The sequence below is a fragment of the Oncorhynchus kisutch genome, linkage group LG7, assembly GCF_002021735.2.
Source record: "Oncorhynchus kisutch isolate 150728-3 linkage group LG7, Okis_V2, whole genome shotgun sequence".
Taxonomy (NCBI): domain Eukaryota; kingdom Metazoa; phylum Chordata; class Actinopteri; order Salmoniformes; family Salmonidae; genus Oncorhynchus; species Oncorhynchus kisutch.
In genome coordinates, this window is record NC_034180.2 from 43,277,644 (window position 1) to 43,301,203 (window position 23,560).

The 23,560-nt window shown below is 43.0% G+C and overlaps 1 protein-coding gene across 4 annotated transcripts in view; it reads right to left on the reverse strand.

Annotated features, from left to right (window-relative positions):
- Window positions 1–5,521: 5,521 nt before the first annotated feature.
- Window positions 5,522–23,560, reverse strand: part of LOC109893803 (arf-GAP with SH3 domain, ANK repeat and PH domain-containing protein 2-like) — a 103,294-nt gene continuing 85,255 nt past the window's right edge. For 2 of the 4 annotated variants that reach the window (XM_031829152.1, XM_031829150.1), the window contains 16 exons: window positions 23,404–23,452; window positions 23,089–23,255; window positions 22,439–22,572; window positions 21,358–21,452; window positions 20,428–20,617; window positions 19,850–19,935; window positions 19,021–19,136; window positions 15,672–15,739; window positions 15,311–15,418; window positions 14,926–15,151; window positions 13,140–13,292; window positions 12,355–12,472; window positions 11,946–12,001; window positions 11,243–11,322; window positions 10,515–10,634; window positions 5,522–8,684 (listed from right to left, as the gene is read on the reverse strand). In XM_031829152.1, coding sequence (XP_031685012.1) covers window positions 8,610–8,684; window positions 10,515–10,634; window positions 11,243–11,322; window positions 11,946–12,001; window positions 12,355–12,472; window positions 13,140–13,292; window positions 14,926–15,151; window positions 15,311–15,418; window positions 15,672–15,739; window positions 19,021–19,136; window positions 19,850–19,935; window positions 20,428–20,617; window positions 21,358–21,452; window positions 22,439–22,572; window positions 23,089–23,255; window positions 23,404–23,452 — 1,841 coding nt within the window. In that variant the 3' untranslated portion in view covers window positions 5,522–8,609. Of the gene's footprint in view, window positions 8,685–10,514; window positions 10,635–11,242; window positions 11,323–11,945; window positions 12,002–12,354; window positions 12,473–13,139; window positions 13,293–14,925; window positions 15,152–15,304; window positions 15,419–15,671; window positions 15,740–19,020; window positions 19,137–19,849; window positions 19,936–20,427; window positions 20,618–21,357; window positions 21,453–22,438; window positions 22,573–23,088; window positions 23,256–23,403; window positions 23,453–23,560 lie in introns of all 4 variants that reach the window. The other 2 variants (XM_031829151.1, XM_031829149.1) reach the window with 1 other exon arrangement.

The following is a 23,560-nucleotide window of genomic DNA, read 5'->3' on the forward strand; positions in this document are numbered from 1 at the left end:
GGGCATTCTTCTTACCAAACCTGTTACTCAGGCCCAGAAGCCAGGATATGCATATAATTGGTACCATTGGATAGAAAACACTTTGAACTTTGTGGAAATGTTAAAATAATGTATGAGACTATAACACAATTGATATGGTAGGAGAAAATCCCAAGAAAAACCAACCTGAATTTTTTGGGGGGAGAGCTCATGCTCTTCCAATGGAACTTATAAGGTCATATCCAAATCCAGCTCCCAGATTGCAATTCCTATGGCTTCCACTAGATGTCAACAGTCTTTGTTCAAGGTTTCAGACTTGTTTCTTCCCAAACGAGGAAGAATTTTGAGTTTTAGTACAGGGAGTCAGAGTTGGAAATCAGTCTGTGCGTGCGCCACGAAGAGGGCATGCACCTGCTAATTTTGCTTTCCTATTCAACATCTTTCCGTATGAAATATTATAGTTTACTTACATTTTAGGGTACTTGAGGTTTAAATAGAAACGTATTTTGACTTGTTTAAACAAAGTTTAGCGGTAGCTTTTTGGATTCCTTTCTCTGCATGTTGAACGAGTGGATTGGTGAAAGTTGGTGGTTCCTTTTAACATGAGACTTCAATATTCCAAGGTAAGAGGTTTTAGGTTGTAGTTAATATAGTATTTACAGGACTATTTATCTCTATACCATTTGTATTTCATATACCTTTGACTATTGGATGTTCTTATAGGCACTTTAGTATTGCCAGTGTAACAGTACCTCTCTTCGCCCCTACCTGGGCTCGAACCAGGAACACATCGCACCCCGCAAACTAGCTAGATATTTCACATCGGTTACACCAGCCACTAGGCTGATAGGCTTGAAGTCATAAACAGCGCTGTGATTGCGAAGAGCTGCTGGAAAAACACACGAAAGTGCTGTTTGAATGAAAGCTTGCTTACGAGCCTGCTGCTGCCTACCATCGCTCAGTCAGACTGCTATATCAAATCATAGACCTAATTATAACATAATAACACACAGAAGTACGAGCCTTTGGTCATTAATATGGTCGAATTCGGAAACTATAATTTCGAAAACAAAACGTTTATTCTTTCAGTGAAATATGGAACCGTTCGGTATTTTATCTAACGGGTGGCATCCATAAGTCCAAATAATCCTGTTACATTGTACAACCTTCAATGTTATGTCATAATTACGTAAAATTCTGTCAAATTAGTTCGCAATGAGCCAGGCTGCCCAAACTGTTGCATATACCCTGACTCTGCGTACAATGAACGCAAGAGAAGTGACACAATTTCACCTGGTCAATATTGCCTGCTAACCTGGATTTCTTTTAGCTAAATATGTAGGTTTAAAAATATATACTTCTGTGTATTGATTTTAAGAAAGGCATTGGTGTTTATGGTTAGGTACAGTCGTGCAACGATTGTGCTTTATTCGCAAATGCGCTTTTGTTAAATCATCCCCCAGCGTTGCATCGATTATATGCAACGCAGGACACGCTAGATAAACTAGTAATATCATCAACCATGTGTAGTTAACTAGTGATTATGATTGATTGATTGTTTTTTATAAGATAAGTTTAATGCTAGCTAGCAACTTACCTTGGCTTCTACTGCATTCGCGTAACCAGCAGGCTCCTCGTGGAGTGCAATGAGAGGCATGTGGTTAGAGCGTTGGACTAGTTAACCGTAAGGTTGCAAGATTGAATCCCAGAGCTGACAAGGTAAAAATCTGTCGTTCTGCCCCTGAACAAGGCAGTTAACCCACTGTTCCTAGGCCGTCATTGAAAATAAGAATGTGTTCTTAACTGACTTGCCTAGTTAAATAAAGGTGCAAAAAAATAAATAATAAAACAAATCTGCAAAATCGGCGTCCAAAAATACCGATTTCCGATTGTTATGAAAACTTGAAATCTGCCCTAATTAATCGGCCATTCCGATTAATCGGTCGACCTCAAATATAAAGAAGGATTTTATCTAACAAAACGACCATGCACGTTATAGCTGGGACCCTTTGGATTGCAAATCAGAGGAAGATTTTCCAAAAGTAAGTGAATATTTCATCACTATTTATGATTTTAGAAAGCCTGTGCTGGTTGAAAAATATTTTGATTTGGGGCGCCATCCTCAAACAATCGCATGGCATGCTTTCGCTGTAAAGCCTATTGTAAATCAGACAATGCAGTTCGATGAACAAGACTAAGCTTTTAACCGATATAAGACACTTGTATGTACCTAAATGTTTAATATCCATCATTTTTATGATTTTCTTTTGAATTGCACGCCCTCCAATTTAATCTAGCCCTAAGAAGATTTATTGAGGGTAGAGAAAGCTTGTTGGACACTAAGAAAGCTTTGTTGTAGAGCATTTAACACAAAATCCAGGGAGGGGCCAGCTGAGTATAAGACTGTATCATCTGCATATAAATGGATGAGAGAGCTTTCTACTGCCTGAGATATGTTGTTGATGTAAATTGAGAAGAGCATGCGGCCTAGGATCGAGCCTTGGGGTACTCCCTTTGTGGCAGGCAGTGGCTGAGACAGCAGATTTGCAGATCTGCACTCTTTGAGAGAGGTAGTTAGCAAACCAGCCCAAAGTCCCCTCAGAGATACCAATACTCCTTAGCCGGCCCACAAGAATGGAATGGTCTACCGTATCAAAAGCTTTGGCCAAATCAATAAAAATAGCAGCACAATATTGCTTAGAATCAAGGGCAATGGTGACATCATTGAAGACCTTTTAAGGTAGCAGTGACACATCCATAACCTGAACGGAAACCAGATTGCATACCCGAGAGAATACTATAGACATCAAGAAAGCCAGTCAGAGCCTCCTGGGCGGCACAGTGGTCTAAGGCACTGCATCGCAGTGCTAGCTGTGCCACCAGAGATTCGGGTTCGAGCCCAGGATCTGTCACAATTTCATCAGGTAACATGAATACAAAGCCGGCGAGAGGTGGTTAAAATAGGATGGGAGGCCAAAAGTCTGCGTAACCAATAGAGTCAGAGTCCCGAGTGTGGGAACAAATAGTCTGTCCCACAGTTGGGTAAAGAAAGTTCGTAGTCAACAAAGTATGTAGGAGTCATGAGGAAAATAGCAAAATGCACAATAAATAAATAAAATATAACGTTTGATTCTGGTGATGGAGATTAATGTTATAGGGATGTGAGGCAGAGGCAGCCTCTGTGTCCTCCTTGACAAGTCACTATACATGAACATTGTGTGTTCCTTCCAAAGCAAGATAGAAAGCTGCCGCATATGGTGCAGAACAGTGATTAAAATATTTGTGTCAGAATATTGACAACAAAAAATGTATCATAAGGGCGTTAGCCATCAGTGACGGAGTTAACAAGCCACTGACAGACTTGACAACTGATACTCAAAACAGACATATTTTTGCCTCTAAAAACAAAAGTTAAATACAAAAATTTTATAAAATCTGGAAAATGATTTCAAAATCCCCAAAAGAAACAACATTCCTGTCATATCTTTCAGCACTCTGTTGACTTTAGACAAAAAATCAGATCAAGTTGATGGTTTACGGAGTTCACAAAATTTTTATTTTTGTACTTCATTCAAGTTGTATACACAGTAGCAATTTAGTTCCTCAGTTACTTTATAACTCTAAAACCTAATTAAATGTGACATTTGAACCAAAATGAATACCCCATCGTAATCTATCAGGCATATGGAGCTGACAGTTCATGGTTGTGACCATGGTGATTTCAATATTGTTTGTTTAAATCTATCAAAAGTCAACTTTACAGACCATTAATGGTCTTGTTGCACTACATGTAATGAGGACATGAATAAGGGGTGTCCTTATGGTATAGATGACCCAGTATAGGAGTTGACCAAATTTCCCAGACACATCTTTCAGAGAAATATTCTTTAAAGCCACATAGGGCTAGTGCAAGAAACTACATAAGATCATTTTTCATAAAATTATTCCCATTTTTTTTTGTTGAGTTTGAAATTGGGATCCTTTGCTCCAGACCAGGGCATTTTCAGGCATAAAGCATACATGGAAATTAACAATATTGAAAGTATTTAGAAAATTCCATAAACAAATATCTTCCTTATAAAACTCCCCTAAATGTGACTGTTAAGCTCAAATAACAAAAAGTTTCCCTTCTGGACAAGGATTGCCCCGACTTTCAAGAATCCCTAAGCTAATTTCCTGCTATTTTGCCATGAGGCTGAGGGAAAATATTGCAGTTTTAAAGCTAATTTCTTGTAATTCTTAATGTTTTTGAAATGGCATGTGACATGCTATCTGGGGGCCCAACGCCCCCTTTGCGGGGGTTGCGTAATACGCCAATGGGTCACATGACTTACCCAGCATGCTCTGCAACACCTAACATACACCATCCACCTGTCAGTTGACCATCATGAGTAACTTAATCTTATTTCACGTAAATACATTTCACAGTACAGGGACCTCAGTGCATGTCTCTGTCATGGCTGGACTTGAAAAGGATGTGGCTGTTTGATATCTAGGTCTCCGATGACATTAATACAGCATCCAGAGACTCCATTGACCTCCTTTATAACCATGGTACACCAGTCACTATATCCACCATGGATGGAAGAACATACAAGACCATCATAAATATGCTGTAGGGAAGAAAGAGGGTCTATCTCCCTCTCTTACCCCTGCCCTATATACACCAAAGGGGTGGTAGCAGGACATGCGTTTGTGCCTCTCGTCCCTCTCTCCATACCTCTCCTATTCTCCCGTACTCCAGATGGATATGTTAATACTGAATAATTCATGAAAATGTGTTTTATTTGATTCCCTTTTTGTCCTTTAAAACAGGTCAGTTTCTGGTATTTCAGTATTCCCGTCATTCTCAGACTGAGTTATGGGATGCATGCTTCCTTCCCAACTCTGGGTCCTCAAAGTTTATGAAGCATCCAGCCGGGCTCTGTGTTTGTTCGTGTGTGTAGGAATGACCATGAGGTACCAAATGACCCTGGTGTTATGCCGCGTTCGCCTGTGGTATACACATACCAGCCACAACCTTACAGAGCTAGTTTACTCTTTATAGATTTAGGCCGGGATTCAATCTGATCGCGGGTTATAAACATTGCGGCTTTAAAGACTATTTCCGATTAAGCCAACATATGCAGCGTTAACAGTCAAGGCAATGTTCGGCGCACGCGTGAACGTTGCCTTTAAAAACAGCGATGCCTCTAATCCGTGACGTAATTAAGGCGTGAGGCCAGGATTCAGAGTTCACTGTGTATGTAAACCTTTAGTGCAGTCGTATGGCTCCAGAACATATATGATAATAGCAGAAAGTTGAGAACCATGGACATAGCACACATGATTGGGCTATATTGGGCTTGACCATTCTCCACCAGAGGGAGCTCTTCATTGAGTGTACTGCCCAGAAAGTTACCAACCTAGTAGTCAAGCACTCTGGTTTTTCTCAAACCACCTACTACACATTTACACCCTGAGAACATGCTTTTAGAAGCGACAACACTATCATATATACAAAATAAGTATTTGACTTGAATACAGGGGAAAAACAGGACTATTATTATTCCAGTTTGTTTTCCATTTATTTTGCAGAATAGGTCAGAGTCAATGTACTGATCCACAGTCAATGAGCGTGAATGGAATAGATTCTCTACTAGTCTACATACACACTGAACACCAGCTAAAACACAATATGGCAACCGCACTTTACCACAATGCATTAAGAGCAGGGCTGAGGAAAATTTGAATTGAAGTTAACTTAAATAACAAAAAAGTTTAGAAAAAAAACAGCTTCTATTGTCAATGACTTCTCAATAAAATGAGGAATAAAAGCTATTTCAAACATTTTATATTTTCTTATTTTAAATTAAAATCACTTCCTGAATTGACTGCCTTCAATTGAAATTGACCCCAGCCCTGATTGAGACAGTTACTGCCAAGGTTATTAATTCTTCTTTTATATTTAAATATCAACAAACAAAATGTACATTAACAGATTAACCATTCTATTTCCAGTGAGTTAATATGGGGAGGCTTGTCATGTACATTTTCACATGCGACACCTCGTCGCCTATCGAAGTTTATTCACAATCGAGGGAACTGTATGTCCCATTTAAGATTAAATGTCAAAACATGTACAGAGAGTTGCTCTGCAACCAAAACCAAACAACATAAAATGTAGGAATATTAAATTAAACATGTCTGTTCAGTACAGGAACTAGTATGTATATAAAACATGGGTAGTCTGCAACTACTGTGGTCCCAAGCTAGTAATCAAGTTGTGTAATATGGTACAATTTAGTCCTGAGCACTATGAATCAGATTTAATACGATAGTAGGAATGTGAGAGAGAGAGAGAAAGTGTGTAAAAAGTAGCTGCATTGTCCTTAACTGTAATCCAGCAGTGCCATCCCCCTTACAATGGCACCTCATCACAGGACAAGTTGTGTTTAGTACAATGACAACTGTGTGTGTCGACCACATCTACCTCTGTGTGAGAGCCATTTGGTAGCCTGCTGTCCATGACAGATAAAAGGCACAGGACATCAGGAGCCATCACCCCAAGAGCTTCATAAACCCCTCTGCTGTCTGTCAGAGATCAAACAGAAACCGGACCACTGGCTTTCACACACACTTCTGTCCCCCTTACCTCACCTCTCCTGCTGCCTGTCCTGCTGAGAGGACAGACACATTTCCTGCTCTGCAGCAAACAACAAAAAGTAGAGTGTGAAGGCCTGAGGGCTACACCCAAAGATTAGCCACAGAGCGATGGAGGTTCACATCTTAAGTGTGATCTATGGAGCTAAGATAGTTATCAATTTTATAACTAAGCAATAAGGCCCGAGGGGGTGTGGTATATGGCTGATATAACATGGCTAAGGGCTGTTCTTAAGCATGACGCAACACGGAGTGCCTGGATACAGCCCTCAGCTGTATTATATTGGCCATATACCACAAACCCAGTGGTACCTTATTGCTATTATAAACTGATTACCAATGTAATTAGAGCAGTAAAAATACATGTTTTGTCATACCGTGGTATACAGTTTGATATACCACGGCCGTCAGCCAATCAGCATTCAGGGCTCGAACCATCCTGTTTATAATGGCATCACACTGTAGACCATCGATATGAAGACAATGTGCTGTAAGTAACTGATATGGTTTCAAGCTGATATGCACGTGCGCACGCACACACGGTAGTGAGCCTGGGTTCTCCTAGGTGTGATCAATGGAGGTTTACATATACTCCTAGAAAACCATCATTACCACGTTACAGGCTGTCCCACATCAATCCCCTGTTGTTACCACGTTTCAGACTGTCCCACATAAACCCCCGTTGTTACCACGTTACAGGCTGTCCCACATCAACCCCCCGTTGTTACCACGTTACAGGCTGTCCCACATCAACCCCCCGTTGTTACCACTAACAGGCTGTCCCACATCAACCCCCCGTTGTTACCACGTTACAGGCTGTCCCACATCAATCTCCTGTTCTTATCATGTTACAGGCTGTCCCACGTCACCCCCCCGTTGTTACCATGTTACAGGCTGTCCCACGCAACCCCCCCCCCCGTTGTTACCATGTTACAGGCTGTCCCACGTCACCCCCCCCCCCCGTTGTTACCATGTTACAGGCTGTCCCACGTCAAGCCCCCGTTGTTACCACGCTACAGGCTGTCCCACATCAATCCCCCGTTGTTACCACATTTCAGGCTGTCCCACGTCAATCCCCCGTTGTTACCATGTTACAGGCTGTCCCACATCAATCCCTTGTTGTTACCATGTTTCAGGCTGTCCCACGTCAACCCCCCGTTGTTACCACGTTACAGGCTGTCCCACGTCAACCCCCCCGTTGTTACCACGTTACAGGCTGTCCCACATCAACCCCCCATTGTTACCACGTTACAGGCTGTCCCACATCAACCCCTGTTGTTACCACGTTACAGGCTGTCTTGAGATGGGGACAGTGGATCATCCCTATGTGAGGGCTCCTAGCATATTCCTGGGTTAGCACCATTTTGAATGAAGTTTTTCCACCCACATTGGAAGTCCTAAAAAGTTTACATGTCTTTGACTACTAAGCAATTATGCGTTTAAAAAATGGTTCACCCTTTAACAATGCAAGGAGGTGGAATGTAAGCATAACGACTATATTCACATTAACCATAAGTGAAAGAAATCCTAAAGATCCACATTACTGTGTGTAGTCCCCTCTCTCAGTTGTTTTTAAATAACTTTCTGTACAATTCACACAGAGGAAAACCAAGTGAAACGTATGAACAGAACCTTCATTTTGTCAATAATCCTCTTAATGTTGTGAACACTCATTACAATCATTGTTTTTTAAAATGTCAGATGGTGTCAGAAGTCTAAACACAGTTTCCTCATGAGCATTTGCGGGCTTGGTCTAAAGAGCAGTGATATGACGTCACGTAACATTCCCGGATTGAAGGGTGTGCATGTTGTCATGGCAACCCCCAGACTGTCCAGCCAAAGCATTGGGCAGCGACACTTGATTATTCTGTAGTGTTAGCGCAGGCACAAGCTTGATGATGAACATGATGATTTCGTCCCACAAACCAGCAGACGTGGGGAGGTGGAGGTTTCCCTCCCAGATCAGTGCCTGTGTTGACCTTTGACCTTCAGTCCATGATGAAGTGTATGAATGTGACGGGGAAAGCCCCCCTCCTCATTGGTTCTCCTTCAATGTGGCCCAGCTGGGAGAGAACAGGAGAGATGAACAACATCACACACTGATAACAGGGGAAAAAACACACACTTTTGTTAGTAAACACTCACTAGTTTGCATATAGATTGAGAGATGCAGCATAACTACAGTGTTTTTAACTGCAGCATTTTCCAGCCAAGAGCCCAGTGTACTTTCAACACAGACATTCACCTCTGTGGACTTCTACTACCACCTTCTATACCAAACAAAAATACAAACAACATGTAAAGTGTTTGTCCTATGTTTGTTTCATGAGCTGAAATAAAATATTACAGAAATGTTCCATATGCACAAAAAGCTTATTTCTCTCAAATTGTTTGCACAGATTAGTTCAAAACCCTGTTAGTGAGCATTTCTCCTTTGCCAATGTGATCCATCCACCCGACAGTTGTGGCATATCAAGAAGCTGATTAAACAGCATGATCATTACACAGGTGCACCTTGGGCTGGGGACAACAGGCCACTCTTAAATGTGCAGTTTTGTCACAAAACACAAATGTCTCAAGTTTTGAGTGATCGTGAAATTGGCATGCTGACTGCAAAGAGTCCGTCCCATATAAAGAGTCCCATATACAAGTGACTAAATATAGTCATGTTGCAGAGGTGGCTTTGGGAAAAACAAGTTGCAGCTGGCTTGTATTCAGACAACAGTTGCAGCTGGCCTGTATTCAGACAACAGTTGCAGCTGGCCTGTATTCAGACAACAGTTGCAGCTGGCCTGTATTCAGACAACAGTTGCAGCTGGCCTGTATTCAGACAACAGTTGCAGCTGGCCTGTATTCAGACAACAGTTGCAGCTGGCCTGTATTCAGACAACAGTTGCAGCTGGCCTGTATTCAGACAACAGTTGCAGCTGGCCTGTATTCAGACAACAGTTGCAGCTGGCCTGTATTCAGACAACAGTTGCAGCTGGCCTGTATTCAGACAACAGTTGTAGCTGGCCTGTATTCAGACAACAGTTGCAGCTGGCCTGTATTCAGACAACAGTTGCAGCTGGCCTGTATTCAGACAACAGTTGTAGCTGGCCTGTATTCAGACAACAGTTGCAGCTGGCCTGTATTCAGACAACAGTTGTAGCTGGCCTGTATTCAGACAACAGTTGCAGCTGGCCTGTATTCAGACAACAGTTGTAGCTGGCCTGTATTCAGACAACAGTTGCAGCTGGCCTGTATTCAGACAACAGTTGCAGCTGGCCTGTATTCAGACAACAGTTGCAGCTGGCCTGTATTCAGACAACAGTTGCAGCTGGCCTGTATTCAGACAACAGTTGCAGCTGGCCTGTATTCAGACAACAGTTGCAGCTGGCCTGTATTCAGACAACAGTTGCAGCTGGCCTGTATTCAGACAACAGTTGCAGCTGGCCTGTATTCAGGAAGGTAGATTTGTATTGTTTATTTCACTTTTGTTTATTATTTACTTCACTTACTTTGGCCATGCCATTAAAGCCCTTGAATTGAGAGAGACAGAGATTTGGCCAGAATGAGGTCATGGCTTTCTACTGCTGACGCCACCATGGTTTCTGACACATGCTCAATGGACGCTCTTGGAATTTGGAAAGGACCCGATTTGGACTATAACTGGGCCGGACGACTCTTACTGCGTGTGAATGATGACAGAAACACACACCCACTCTCACCCTCTCCAGTTTCTAAATCCCTACACACAAATTCATATGCAGTAGCCATGCCGACCCAGTTACTACACACACAAACACTTTCAGAAAGTGAGCGTGTCCAGGAGCCTGATCTAGAGGTGATTCACTCACTCACTTACACAGAGAGAGACAGAGAGAGAGAGAGAGAGAGAGAGACATACTCACCCACCACTCCTGGTCCTCCTCCCCATCCACCACAATCACCTCTCCCTCAGAGAAGGTCAGCTCGTCTGGGTTGTCTGCCAGACAGTTATAGATGGCCTTTACTCGCTTGGGCCTCTGCTTCTAAAAAACACAGGTTCAATATGTAGAGACAGACAGGCATAGAAATATCATTACTAGAACGAACATTCCCATTCAAGTCAACCTTCTGTGACAGGTGGGCTGGTGGCCACATTGAATGGAACCATGTCAAATTGCTGTGGTCTGAGGGGCTTTTCCCATTCTAGTCATTCTAATTAAATGCAGACAGGCAAGTATACAGCGTGTTCTGCAAACAGATGCTGTCTTTCAACAGGAGGATCTCCTGTATCTGTCACTTCTTTGGTATGTTTGACACCCTTTTCCACAGGGACTGCTGGAGGGTTGAATAGCGAACCACTGACACAGGACATAGTTTAGCATCTGACTGGGTAAGGGGGGTAGCCATTGACCGCAGAGGTATCTGGAACAAGTACACACTTCAAAGTTCCCTCCCTCTTAGTAGTGGTGTGCATATGAAGGAAACCACAGAGAAAACACAGTTAAAGACGATAATATTCAAATGCACAGAGCGACAGAGACAATCAGTCCAACTGAAACATAAGATCAGATACAGAAGTGAAAATCACTGTCCAATCAACAACAGGACAAACAACCATAAGGTCAACGGTCGGTAGGAGGAAGGAACTCACCGGATAGGTCTTCCTAGGCATGGGGGCCGGAGGCAGTGATTGACCTATCGAGTTCTGGGGGCATCCCGGCACTTCCTTAGCTGAAGGAGGAAGAGGAAATTACATCGTTGTGAAAACAAAAACTGTTCCACACAACCATACAGGCTGGAACTAACCCACAGTTGTGTTGTGACAAGGTAGGGGTGGTATACAGAAGATAGCCCTATTTGGTAAAAGACCAATCCATAGTGTTAGGTTGTAAATATCAGAGTAAGAAATTGACAGACACTATGAAAGCTGCAACCAAGTTTATTCACCCAAGCAATCGAAAAGCTGAACAGACAGACATATTTCCACGAGTGGTAGTATATATACCCCAATTTGGGTGATGTCATTCTATACTCTAAACATTACATCTCTATTGCTAGGCAGAAAATTAAGTGACACGGGCATTAAACTGTTCCTTCTCCCTTAAGAGAATGTGAAGAATGTGCAAAGCTGTCATTAAGGCAAAGGGTGGCTATTTGAAGAATCTCAAATATAAAATATATTTTGATTTGTTTAACACTTTTTTGGTTACTACATGATTCCATATGTGTTATTTCATAGTTTTGATGTCTTCACTATTCTACAATGTATAAAATACAAAAAATAAAGAAAAACCCTTGAATGAGTAGGTGTCCACACTTTTGACTGGTAAATTATTTATTTTTAAAACACCCACCTGGTCTTTCGATGGACCCCGTTCGAGTCGGTCCTTTGCTGAAGCTTTTGGCGTTGCTGAAAACCACAAACAGTAGTCAGCTGCTGCTTATCATGTGCTTAAATTAACACATTTACCCCACAGTGCATTTCCCCATGACAGTGCATTTCCCCATGACAGCGCATTTCCCCATGACAGCGCATTTCCCCATGACAGCGCATTTCCCTTTGACAGTCACAACTCAGACCTATGGGAGACTGAGTTGAACCATGTCGATGAGGAGCTCTGTCTTTTAGGAGCTCAGCTTGGTAGTTAATGTAGTGGTAAACCAGAAACCCTATTGGTGTTTTTCTCCAAAAGTACAATTTCTTTGTGTTCATCGAAGCAAAACATGCTGCCTCAGGCAGTGTGTGTGTGTGTATATGCTCACCCAGATGGAGACTTGGGTGGTGGGGCTCTGCTGTGGCCATGTCCGGTCCCTGGTTTAGACTGCTGGTTCATAGCCTCCATCACACTCACTGTCTTGGCCACGGGGGGAGGAGCAAGACCTAGGGAGACAGAGAGAGAAGTTACCCATCTCTTTCTCTTATTGAAACAGGGTGTATTTCTGTCCTCAGTGTCCGCTGCTACTTTTGCTTTAGCAACATTAGTCTTTGGCTGCATATTAAACCAATTGGATTACAACTGAATTGATACAAGTTAAATTTACAGCAAAATCCAAACCATGTTTAAGATTTACAAGCAGATTTCAGGACTGAGACTCTGGACCATTCAGGAACACATGGAAAGACATACTGGTGTGTCTTTGGCATAAAACTATCCCAGGGCTTTCAGAAGCCATGGGCGGATTTCTCCTTTTACTTTTTACCCGGGCTTAGCTCCTTTCATATCTATTTTGATCCTGATAAACTCCCCAGTCCCTGCTGCTGACAAGCATACCGATTAACATGATGCTGACACCACAATACTTGAACTTTTGGGGTATTTGGACATGAAATGCAAAAATTATAATAAAAGTACAATTGGATTTGTGCCACAAATGCAAACAAGTTCTCATTTGAAACAGCGGCCAGGTAAACAAAACTAAAGCATGGATATCTGTCATTCCTTGTCTATAGACTGCTTACAGGGTAGGGAAACCTATAAACCATTTAGAAATTCCTTTTCCCTATGATGTGTTCAGACAATGAGACCTAGGAGGTGAGGGGTGCCTACCAGTGGTTGAGGTGACCCGCATGGGGGGTACCGGGAGGTGCATGTTGGGGGGGTCTGAGGAGGACCTCTGTCGGCCCCCCAGGTCTATCGAGCCAGGCTTCCACCCAGAAGACCTTGATGACTGGACCATCCCACACAGACCTGGCATCTGGACTGGAGGAGGGAGGAGAGAGGAGGGGGAAAGCTGGTTCCTGAAGACGTGCATTGTTTGCTCTTCAGGGTTTTAGGCTGGGAATACACTCAGTGGCCAGTTTATTAGGCAAACCACCCCATTCCCGAAAATGGTTTGCTCCTACAGACAGTGAGTCATGTGACCATGACTTGCTATATAAAAGCAGGCAGACATGCATCGAGGCATTCAGTTACTGTTCAATTGAATATTAGAGTGGTCAAAATTAGTGACCTAAGCAACTTTGAGTGTGGTATGATGGTCGGTGCTAGGCGTGTCGGTTCCAGTATCTCAGAAACGTCCAGCCTGCTGGGCTTTTCAAGTACAACAGTGTTTAGGGTTTCCAGAGAATGGTGCGACAAACAAAAACAGTCGGGACACAAACAGGCCGATTTCAGCGGCGTACTACAGTGGTGTTCAGAGCGCATAACTAGTCGTTTCTTGTCACGGATGGGCTATTGCAGCAGATTACCACACCGGGTGCACACTCCCATCACCTAAAGTGTCTCCAGTAGACAATTTAGGAGTGGAAAAACATCACCTGGCCCGACGAATCCCGTTCCCTGTTGCGTAATGCTGATGCCAGAGTCAGGATTTGGTGTAAGCAGCATGAGTCCATGTACCCATCCTGCCTGGTGTCAACAGTACAGGCTGGTGGCAGTGGTGTAATGGTGTGGGGAATGTTTTACTGGCATACGCTAGGGTCCTTTGACATAAATTGAGCAACGTATTCATGTCCCGAAGAATTCAGGCTGTTCTGGAGGCAAAGGGCGCTCTGACCCAGTACTAGAATGGTGTACCTATCTAGTGTGGTTACGGGCCTAAGTAAGTAAGTAAAAACGACATGTGCTTTGAATGTAAAGTCAGTAAGTTGAATTGAAACAAATTGTTTAGCAAGGTGGAATGTTTTCTACCGTTTTCAATGAGCATGAACCAGATTGAGTTCAAATTGCTTTCCAGTGATAGGATGGGCTATTTTCAGTATGCCTCTCATCATGGGCTATGGAGTGCACATTGAGAACTTTTACGAAAAGTAGCTCACTAGCTCACCCAGCAGCCGCCAATGTGATGGTCCCTGCTCCCTACCCAGAACCCTCTCTGCCCTTCAAATAGGTCAGAGCGCTACACGAATCACACAAGTCCCCATGGAACAATGCATTAATTAGAGAAGGCATCTACAGTAGATGACAGATATGTGGCCAAATGAGGTTTCCCTGTATTTGAACTGAACCCATTGGGCATGTATTATAAATATCATTCTCCAAAAATGGCAAGGATGAGAGGTGAATGTGGGTTGAAAAGGGCTTGACGGGTCATTTGATATGGATCACGTTTATGAACTTCAAATCAGGAACACTTTTGAACATTTTTAATATAAATCCGTGCTCAAATAGCATGTAGACGGATTCACTGAACAAACTAAACTGGTTCATAGAATTCTGAAATGTTTGCCAAAGAAATACAGATCTATATGGAAAAACATATACTGTATGCTAATCTTGGTTAACCAAGAACTAAAATCTACCGTCATTTTTTTTTACATAGTCTATCCACAAATGAATAACTGTATGCCACAACCACCTTGCTATAACACTTTAAAAAGGAAAAATAAAGTACCTATGTTTCGTGGAGGCAGAGGGGGTGCAGAGGTGGTGGCGGGCCCCCCTGGCGCAGGAGGGCTGGCGTTGAGGATGGCACCATAGGTCTCGTTGGTGACTAGGTTGGGCATGTACCCACCACGCTGCTTGTCCCGTGCCAGGGAAGCCGGGCTGGGCTGGAGGTGGGAGTTGGAGCCAGGGGTGTAGCAGCTGGCAGGGCGCTCCTCTCTCCGATGGGGGCTGGGCTGAATGGCAAATGAGAGGTCAGGGGTCAAACATTATAGAAAGGTCATCATGGTGTGTGTGTTATGTATGTGTATATACTGTATTACTATTATGTGTGTGTGTGGTGAGTTCATGGTGTGTAACTGTGTGTATAATCTGAAGAGGGTCCTCACCCTCACCTTGTCATCCAGGTCCTCATCACTCTCGTCCATGTCTTCATGGTGCAGACGCCATTCGTACTCTACGTGCACATGGGCGTTGAACTTCCCCGCCAGCGCCATGTTCAGCTACACACACACACAGAGAGAGAGAGATTAATGGCTCATACAAAGCTAAAAGATAGGAGTCAGCGACTATCTTGCTAAAGAAATCACATAAACGCACACACAGCAGTCGCACAGCAGTCGCACAGCAGTCGCACAGCAGTCGCACAGCAGTCGCACAGCAGTCACACAGCAGTCACACAGCAGTCACACAGCAGTCACACAGCAGTCACCCAGCAGTCACCCAGCAGTCACCCAGCAGTCACCCAGCACTCACCAGCTCCTCACACTGCAGGTGCTTCAGTCTCTTAGCGATGTCCAGCGGCGTCTCCCCAGACTCACTAGCTAGAGGAAGACATCATTTTGGTCTATTAATTGATCATCCATTGATTTATACAGTACACAGTGTCTTCAAAAAGTACTCGTACATCCTGACTTTGTGAGGTTGTGTGTCACTGGCCTACACCCAATACGCCAAAGTGGAATTATGTTTTTTCGTTGTTGTTTTTTTTACAAATTAATAAAAAAATGAAAAGCTAAAAATGTCTTGAGTCAAACTTTGTTATGGCCCAAATAAGTTCAGGAGTAAAAATATGCTTAACAAGTCACATAATAAGTTACATGGACTATGTACAATAATAGCGTTTATCATGATTTTTGAATTATTACCTCATCTCTGTACCCCACACATACAATCTGGAAGGTCCCTTTAAAACAGTTACAGAGTTTAATGACTGTGATAGGAGAAAATTGAGGATGGATCAACAACATTGTAGTTGCTCCACAATACTAACCTAAATGACAGAGTGAAGAGAAGGAAGCCTGTACAGAATAAAAATATTCCAAAACATGCCTGTTTGCAATGAGGCACTAAAGTAAAACTGCACAAAATGTGGCAAAGAAATAAACTTTATGTCTTGAATACGAAGCGTTACGTTTGGGGAAAATACAGCACAACACATCACTGAGTACCACTTCATATTTTCAAGCGTGGTGGTGGCTGCATCATGTTATGGTGTCTACTGTAAAGATGCGTCAGGCAGCAAATGACCATCTCGTCAAAAATTTAGCCATTAATCGCCGTGTGTTTGTCATTTTAAGGCCAACAACAACGAAACACGTACATTTGAACACTGCAGGGGACTCTTTGCTTGTCTCCTTCACAATCTTCAATTAATTGTTTGATTACTTTCAGAGAACTGTCAAATATCGAAGATATCCTTTTATCCGGTTGAATGCATTGTGTGTGTGAAATTCCTGAAAAATGTACACTTCATTCATACTACATGAGAAGTCGAAATTAGTATGATATCCAGGCATTTAAAGCACTCAATTTTCAAAATGTCACATACTATTTTATTTCGCATATTCAAACTACCTACTATTTAGGATGCTAGTATGGGTATTCAGACACAGCCCTTGTGTCCTCTTCACACTGCCCTGGAAATCAACACCTCATAGCCGAGCACTGACAAGCAACCCGCGACACAGTTAGCACCACTAGGCCACGACAGCATGAATTATGAAGTTATCTACACCCAATTCACCAACCTGTCAACGCAATGCTAGCATACATTTAGGCTGCCAGGAGGTGCCTACTGCAGCTAAGCAGCGCCAAGCCACGTTTTGTCAACAGCCATGTGTGTCACAATACAATCTCCCCTCCCTGTCTCCCTAAACTAGAGAGCAAGATAGGCTGTGATACTTGGTGGACTGAAACAACGCGATTCCGTGGCACATGTTATGGGTATGCTTGTCATCGACAAGGACTATGGAGTTTTTGGGGATAAAAAGAAACAGAATAGAGCTAAGCACAGGCAAAATCCTAGAGGACAACCTGTTTTAATCTGCTTTCCAACAGACACTGGGAGAAAAATGTACCTTTCAGCAGGACATTGACCTAAAACACAAGGCCAAATATACACTACAGTTGCTTACCAAGATGACATTGAATGTTCTTGAGTGGCCTAGTTACAGTTTTGACTTAAATTGGCTTGAAAATCTATAGGAGGACTTGAAAATGGCTGTCTAGCAATGATCAACAACCAATTTGACAGAGCTTGAAGAATATAAAAAACAATAATGTACAAATATTGTACAATCCAGGTGTGCAAAGCTCTTAGAGACTTATACAGAAAGACTCGCAGCTGTAATCACTACCAAAGGTGATTCTAACATGTATTGACTCAGGGGCGTGACTACTTATGTAACTGAGATATTTATGTTACTTAAACTGCATAGTATGAACTCATGTTCACATACGATTTATGACGTAATGTTTAGTAAAAAAGGTATGCAGTATGCCACGACTGTAGCGTACTACTTTACTATGGCTTCGCATTGAGAACTGTGTAACTAGGTGAAATATGAAGTTGTCGCTCAACACAGCAGCAAGCTTATCGGCTATCCAGCTAACTTCAAGTCCTACTAAAGCACGTAGCTAACGTAAGCTACAGTATTTAGCTAAAGAAAAGTCACGGCAGGGTGCAAATAATTATCCGTTTTCAAAAATGTAAGATTAAATAGTTGTGGTCATTTTAAGGACAAAAAAAACAGCATCCATTTGAACACTCTTTGCTTGTCTCCTTTGCTATCTTCTAGTAATTGTTTGATTACTTTCAGAGAACTGTCAAATATCGAAGATATCCTTTTATCCGGTTGAATGCATTGTGTGTGTGAAATTCCTGAAAAATGTATACTACATGAGAAGTCGAAATTAGTATGATATCCAGGCATTTAAAGCACTCAATTTTCAAAATGTCACATACTATTTTATTTCGCATATTCAAACTACCTACTATTTAGGATGCTAGTATGGGTATTCAGACACAGCCCTTGTGTCCTCTTCGCACTGCCCTAGAAATCAACACCTCATAGCCGAGCGCTGACAAGCAACCCGCGACACAGTTAGCACCACTAGGCCACGACAGCATGAATTATGAAGTTATCTACACCCAATTCACCAACCTGTCAACGCAATGCTAGCATACATTTAGGCTGCCAGGAGGTGCCTACTGCAGCTAAGCAGCGCCAAGCCACGTTTTGTCAACAGCCATGTGTGTCACAATACAATCTCCCCTCCCTGTCTCCCTAAACTAGAGAGCAAGATAGGCTGTGATACTTGGTGGACTGAAACAATGTGATTCCTTGGCACATAAACACATTCCGGTCAACAGACCATGGCCCCCCTGTTCCTTAGTTAACTGTGTTGCTGGAGACCGATAATTAGCAGGATTCCCACACTAAACAGTCTCTGTCTCTCGGTTACTTTTCTATCTGTGTTATCATGGGTCAGTTTGTTTGGAGTCAGAGAGATTGGTCTGTTGTGAGAAAGTGGTGTGTCCGGGTCTTTTGGCAAATCAGGGCCCCCTGGGAACGATTCCCCAAAAACATGACTAAGAAATACTTCCGTGTGGAGGAAACTTGGTGTTTGTATGCATGTGTCTTCATCATTTGTTTTCTTCAAAGTTCATTTCAAATCATTTCTGTAGCTATGAATTTGATCACAAATCAGTTTATTGGTAGACACTCGACAACAATAAACAATGTCTTCACTAACATTTTGTGCCAAAGCTGTTTCCAAACCAGTCTTTCCCCAAAAGAGGAGTGATGTGATGGTCTCTTACCTATGTCAATGGAGGCCTTGCCGCGCAGGAGCAGTTTGAGGCACTCCATGTTGTCAGTCAGGCAGCAGTAGTGTAAGGCTGTACTGCCTTTGGCTGTCTGTTTGTCCAGGTTCACACTATGGGGAGAGGAGACGGAGGAGGCAACTTGTGAGAGGTGGAGGAGTAACCAGTAGAAAGGGCTTAATTTATTGTTTTAGTTGTGTGTCAACTGTCTATGGTGACACCATTTACCAGACTGTAGCAGCCACTTCTCTTAAACCTTTGGATGACGTCTACCATAGCGCCCTTCGCTTTATCATAGGTGACAGATTAAATACTGACCACTGCATCCTGTATCAAAAGGTTGGCTGGTCCTCATTAAAAGTACCGTAGATCACTTCACTATTCCATTTTTGTTTACAAAGCTCTACTATACAAGCTTTCGACTTACCTAACTTTGTTGTTAAAGTATAAACACCTGAGTTACTAAACCTGTTTCACAGGGTTGGTTAACTCAAGACTCCTCAGTTCTCCACCGAACTAGATAAATCCGGCTCCACAATTTTGGAATCATTACATTTGGATTCCCTGGTGCCACTAGGGCAGTTTAACACCCTGATGATAAAGGAGTTAATGAATTGTTTATGGTGGCTGTGATGTTTGTTATTTTCTAATGTTATGTACTTATATTGTATCTTGTTATTTTATCAATTGTATATTTTCTAAATGAATCAAAGTGAATAAAATAAGCTAACATTAGCAGTTACTGGTCATGACATGGTTATGTATGGCCAAATGACAAGTCATGTTTCTACAAATAGCTTATTGACATTTTCCTTTATTCCCTTACCTGTTTTGAGTGAGGAAGTCGACGATATGGAGCGAGGTCCTGTCCACTAATCTGACCGCTAGGTGAAGGGCCGTTTCACCTTGTTCCTGTAACCACACACACAAGATCCAAAATGGCCGTGTTGAGACCTCAGCGACACAACAGGCACCAGAGCCAAAATGGAGGAGCTGACATCACAGTCTGCTTTTGATAGTCTGCTTTGCTATTGGCAGTAGTAGCAGTAGTAGCCCTGAATATGAGCCAGATTTTTGTAGTGAGTGATGATTAATGTATTATACAAAGCATTTACACTGCCAGGAGAAGTTGTTTTTTTCACAGCCCACAGAAGAGTATTAACTAAAATACAGCCATTTTAATTCCACTACAGCTGGACAAATGTTAATAAACAAAACCACCCCTCACTATCCAAGCAAAAATGTGTTGGTTACAGTTGGGATTGAGTCACACTGCTGAGCCGAGCCGAGCCGTACTGTGATGGCCTGGAAAGGACAATGTCCGAAAAGAAAAGATCCACGCCAGCATGCTAGTGTGACAGGTATTGGTGTGTTAGGTGTGTTAAGAAGGGCATGTAGACTCACGTGTCCGTTGGCCAGGGGGATGGGCTCCATCAGGTCCACTCCCTCAGCATACACCTGGATCAGAGAGAAGATGTCCCGGGACTTGACTGCGTCACAGAGCGTGTGCAGCTTGGACACCCCGTCTGGACACTTCCTTCTGGCAAAACGCTTCTCTGTGTACTTGGCTGTGATGAAGTCCTTACGGGCTTGCCTGTACCAGAGAGAGAAAGTATGAGTTAGAACTCAATACATCTAAAGAGGGATAAATTACATTTCTTATGTGTGTGCTCAATTAGACTTGTGTTGTACAACAGAATGCATTTTTTCCTAAGACGTATTGAATGAAAATGTTTTCTGTTAGGGATCCAGTCCTGATTGCTCCATTCATAATAAATGGTTATGAGTGTCTTTGTGGTGACATGTTTCCAATAGGTCACAGGCCCATCTGCTCCTACAGTCACTTTCACTGGGAGGGCAATTGTAACGGCATCCTGAGAAGTGGGCTGGGGGCTCAAACACCTCTCACCAGCCAGAAGAGGGATTAGAGAGAGAGAGAGAGAGATGGAGAGGTGGTGGGAAGGGGAGACCGAGAGAGAGAGAGAGAGAGAGAGAGAGAGAGCGAGAGAGAGAGAGAGAGAGAGAGATGGAGAGGTGGTGGGAAGGGGAGACCGAGAGAAAGAGAGACCGAGAGAGAGAGAGAGAGAGCGGCACTGAGAGCGAAAGAGAGAGAGAGAGATGGAGAGGTGGTAGGAAGGCAAAACAGAGAAAGAGAGACCGAGAGAGCGGCACTGAGAGCGAAAGAGAGAGAGAGAGAGATGGAGGAAGACAGGGGGATAGAAACTGAAAAAGACTGATGAGAGAAGGAGAGGATAGTGTATACGTGTGAGGAAAGAGACAGAAAAAATCTAGGAGAACTAGAGGGATGGAGTAAAACAGAGAGAGAGAACTTACATGTCACTGGCAGGGTTGGGTTTGACCACATCTTCTGCAGAAAGACACGCCTCCATGATGTCATTAAAGCCTGCATTCCCCACGTTCTTGGCCAGCTGCGGGGTAAAACACACACACAGTTTAGCGCTTACCAAAGAACAGAGGTCATAAAAGTACAAATGAACCTCCTAAAAGAGGGTTCTACAGTTTTTACTGTACATATTTATTTCAAGCTCCATTTCTTCTGCTCTGCCACTTCAACAAATGCTTAAATCAATGGTGTGTGTGTGTGTGAGTGAGTGAGTGAGTGAGTGAGTGAGTGAGTGAGTGAGTGAGTGAGTGAGTGAGTGAGTGAGTGAGTGAGTGAGTGAGTGAGTGAGTGAGTGAAGAGAAGAGAAGAGAAGAGAAAGAGAGAGAGAGAGGAAAACCACCTCCTTGTGGCTAAATAATGTGAAACACTGGCGTCTTACCAAGGGAAATCATCTTAAATTAGCGACAAAAACATTTCAGCCCCAAATGATTCATGGGCAATAAATTGCACCAAATTGATATTAGAAAGCCAGATAAAATGTGAAACATGCCAGGTGGAAGCAGCTTCAAGCCTCTGTTATCCTGTAATGTCTATCTATCCCAATGGAGCGCAGCAGAGGAAGGAGAGTTCAGTAGAATCAGGCCAGGAGTGTTGACAACCTTGGTGCTCACCTACCAGCAGTAAATCAGCTGCACTGTGAAATAACTTTTACATCAGCTAATGTGTGATGGGCGAGCTATTGTTTTCCAATAGGAGGTTTTGCTAAGTAAGCTAAGCAGATGTGTTTTGGTACCACTTTATGAGACACCTGTGTGTAAATGATTTGAACTTTCCAATACGACTACACCTAACTTCTCACTGTCACAGCACTTCAATGCCATAATGTGAAAGTGGACAAATAGCTGCTTTGTGGAGAGAGTTCTGGCTGGAAAATGGCTGCAGTGCATAAGCCAGATGGATGCTCCTAGACATGAGTGGTGGAATAGCATGAGTTACCATCAGACAAGGCAGAGAAAACCACTACAACACCTAGTGAAAATGGTGATGCTATCATGCTAGAATTCTTCTCACCAAGAGTTCAGAGGTGCTGAGGACGTCCAGTGTGAGGGACTGGATCCTGGAGTAGTGGACTCCCAACTCCCTGTGGATCCCAGAACACTCTATACACGTCAGGATGCCCAGGTTAGTGGAAAGCCACGTGGGGTCTGGGGGAAAAGAAAGAGAGAAAGAGAGAGAGAAAGAGAAAGAGAGAAAGAGAAAGAGAGAGAGAGAGAGAGAGAGAAAACATGTAAGTAGGTCACAGTGTCCTTGGTAGGGACTACCTGCATGTGCTTTGAGGGGAGAGCTATTTCTGATTCAGGTTAGCGACTGGCTGTAGTCGAACCTAAATAACTGGCTCATGGGCATTCCTCGTTCCCTACAATGTCCGTGTAAAGTGACTGCATAGAGTTGTTCAATAAACTTGACCTGAATACTTTGGTAACAGTGTCTGTGAATAACCTTTATAATTAATGATTTCATTAAAGTGACCTCTAGCACATGAAATAACACTTGTTATAAAAATGTATAATAGCTCGTGGCTCCTTATTACAGCCTTTATAAATGTACAACAGTTAGAATGAATTAAACACAGGTGGTTTTGTGCACTAAAATGACTTGAGTGGTGTGTGTATATCCAATGTGCGAGCATGTATTAACGTGTGTTTCTCCCTGTCACTCACTGGGCGCTCTGCAGTCACAGCAGACATCGTTGCCGGTCATCCTCTTGACCTCTCCCAGGATGGCCTTGGTCAGCTCCTGGACGATGTTGTTCTCCCCAACGTGCTGGTCTCCCTTAAAAGCATTATTCAGCGCTTCCTCCTTACTGTTCTGCAGCACAGAGATCCATCTGAAAACGCACAGCACACAGGTGGAGGGGGGGAGTGTGTGAGTATGTGATAGAGTGTGTGTAAAGACAGGGAAACCTGTGTGTGGAAAGATGGATCAGGGATAACAGGACACACACACTTCACAAAAAGGAAGGAACACAGACTTACATCTGACATTCTGAGTCGTCCTCGGTCTGAAAGTGATACGTTCTGTCATCTGAGAGAGAGAGAGAGAGACACACAGAGAGACACAGAGAGACACAGAGAGACAGAGTGAGAAGTGGCTGGGTCAGAGACATAGTGGAATAAGAAATTAATCAAAGAT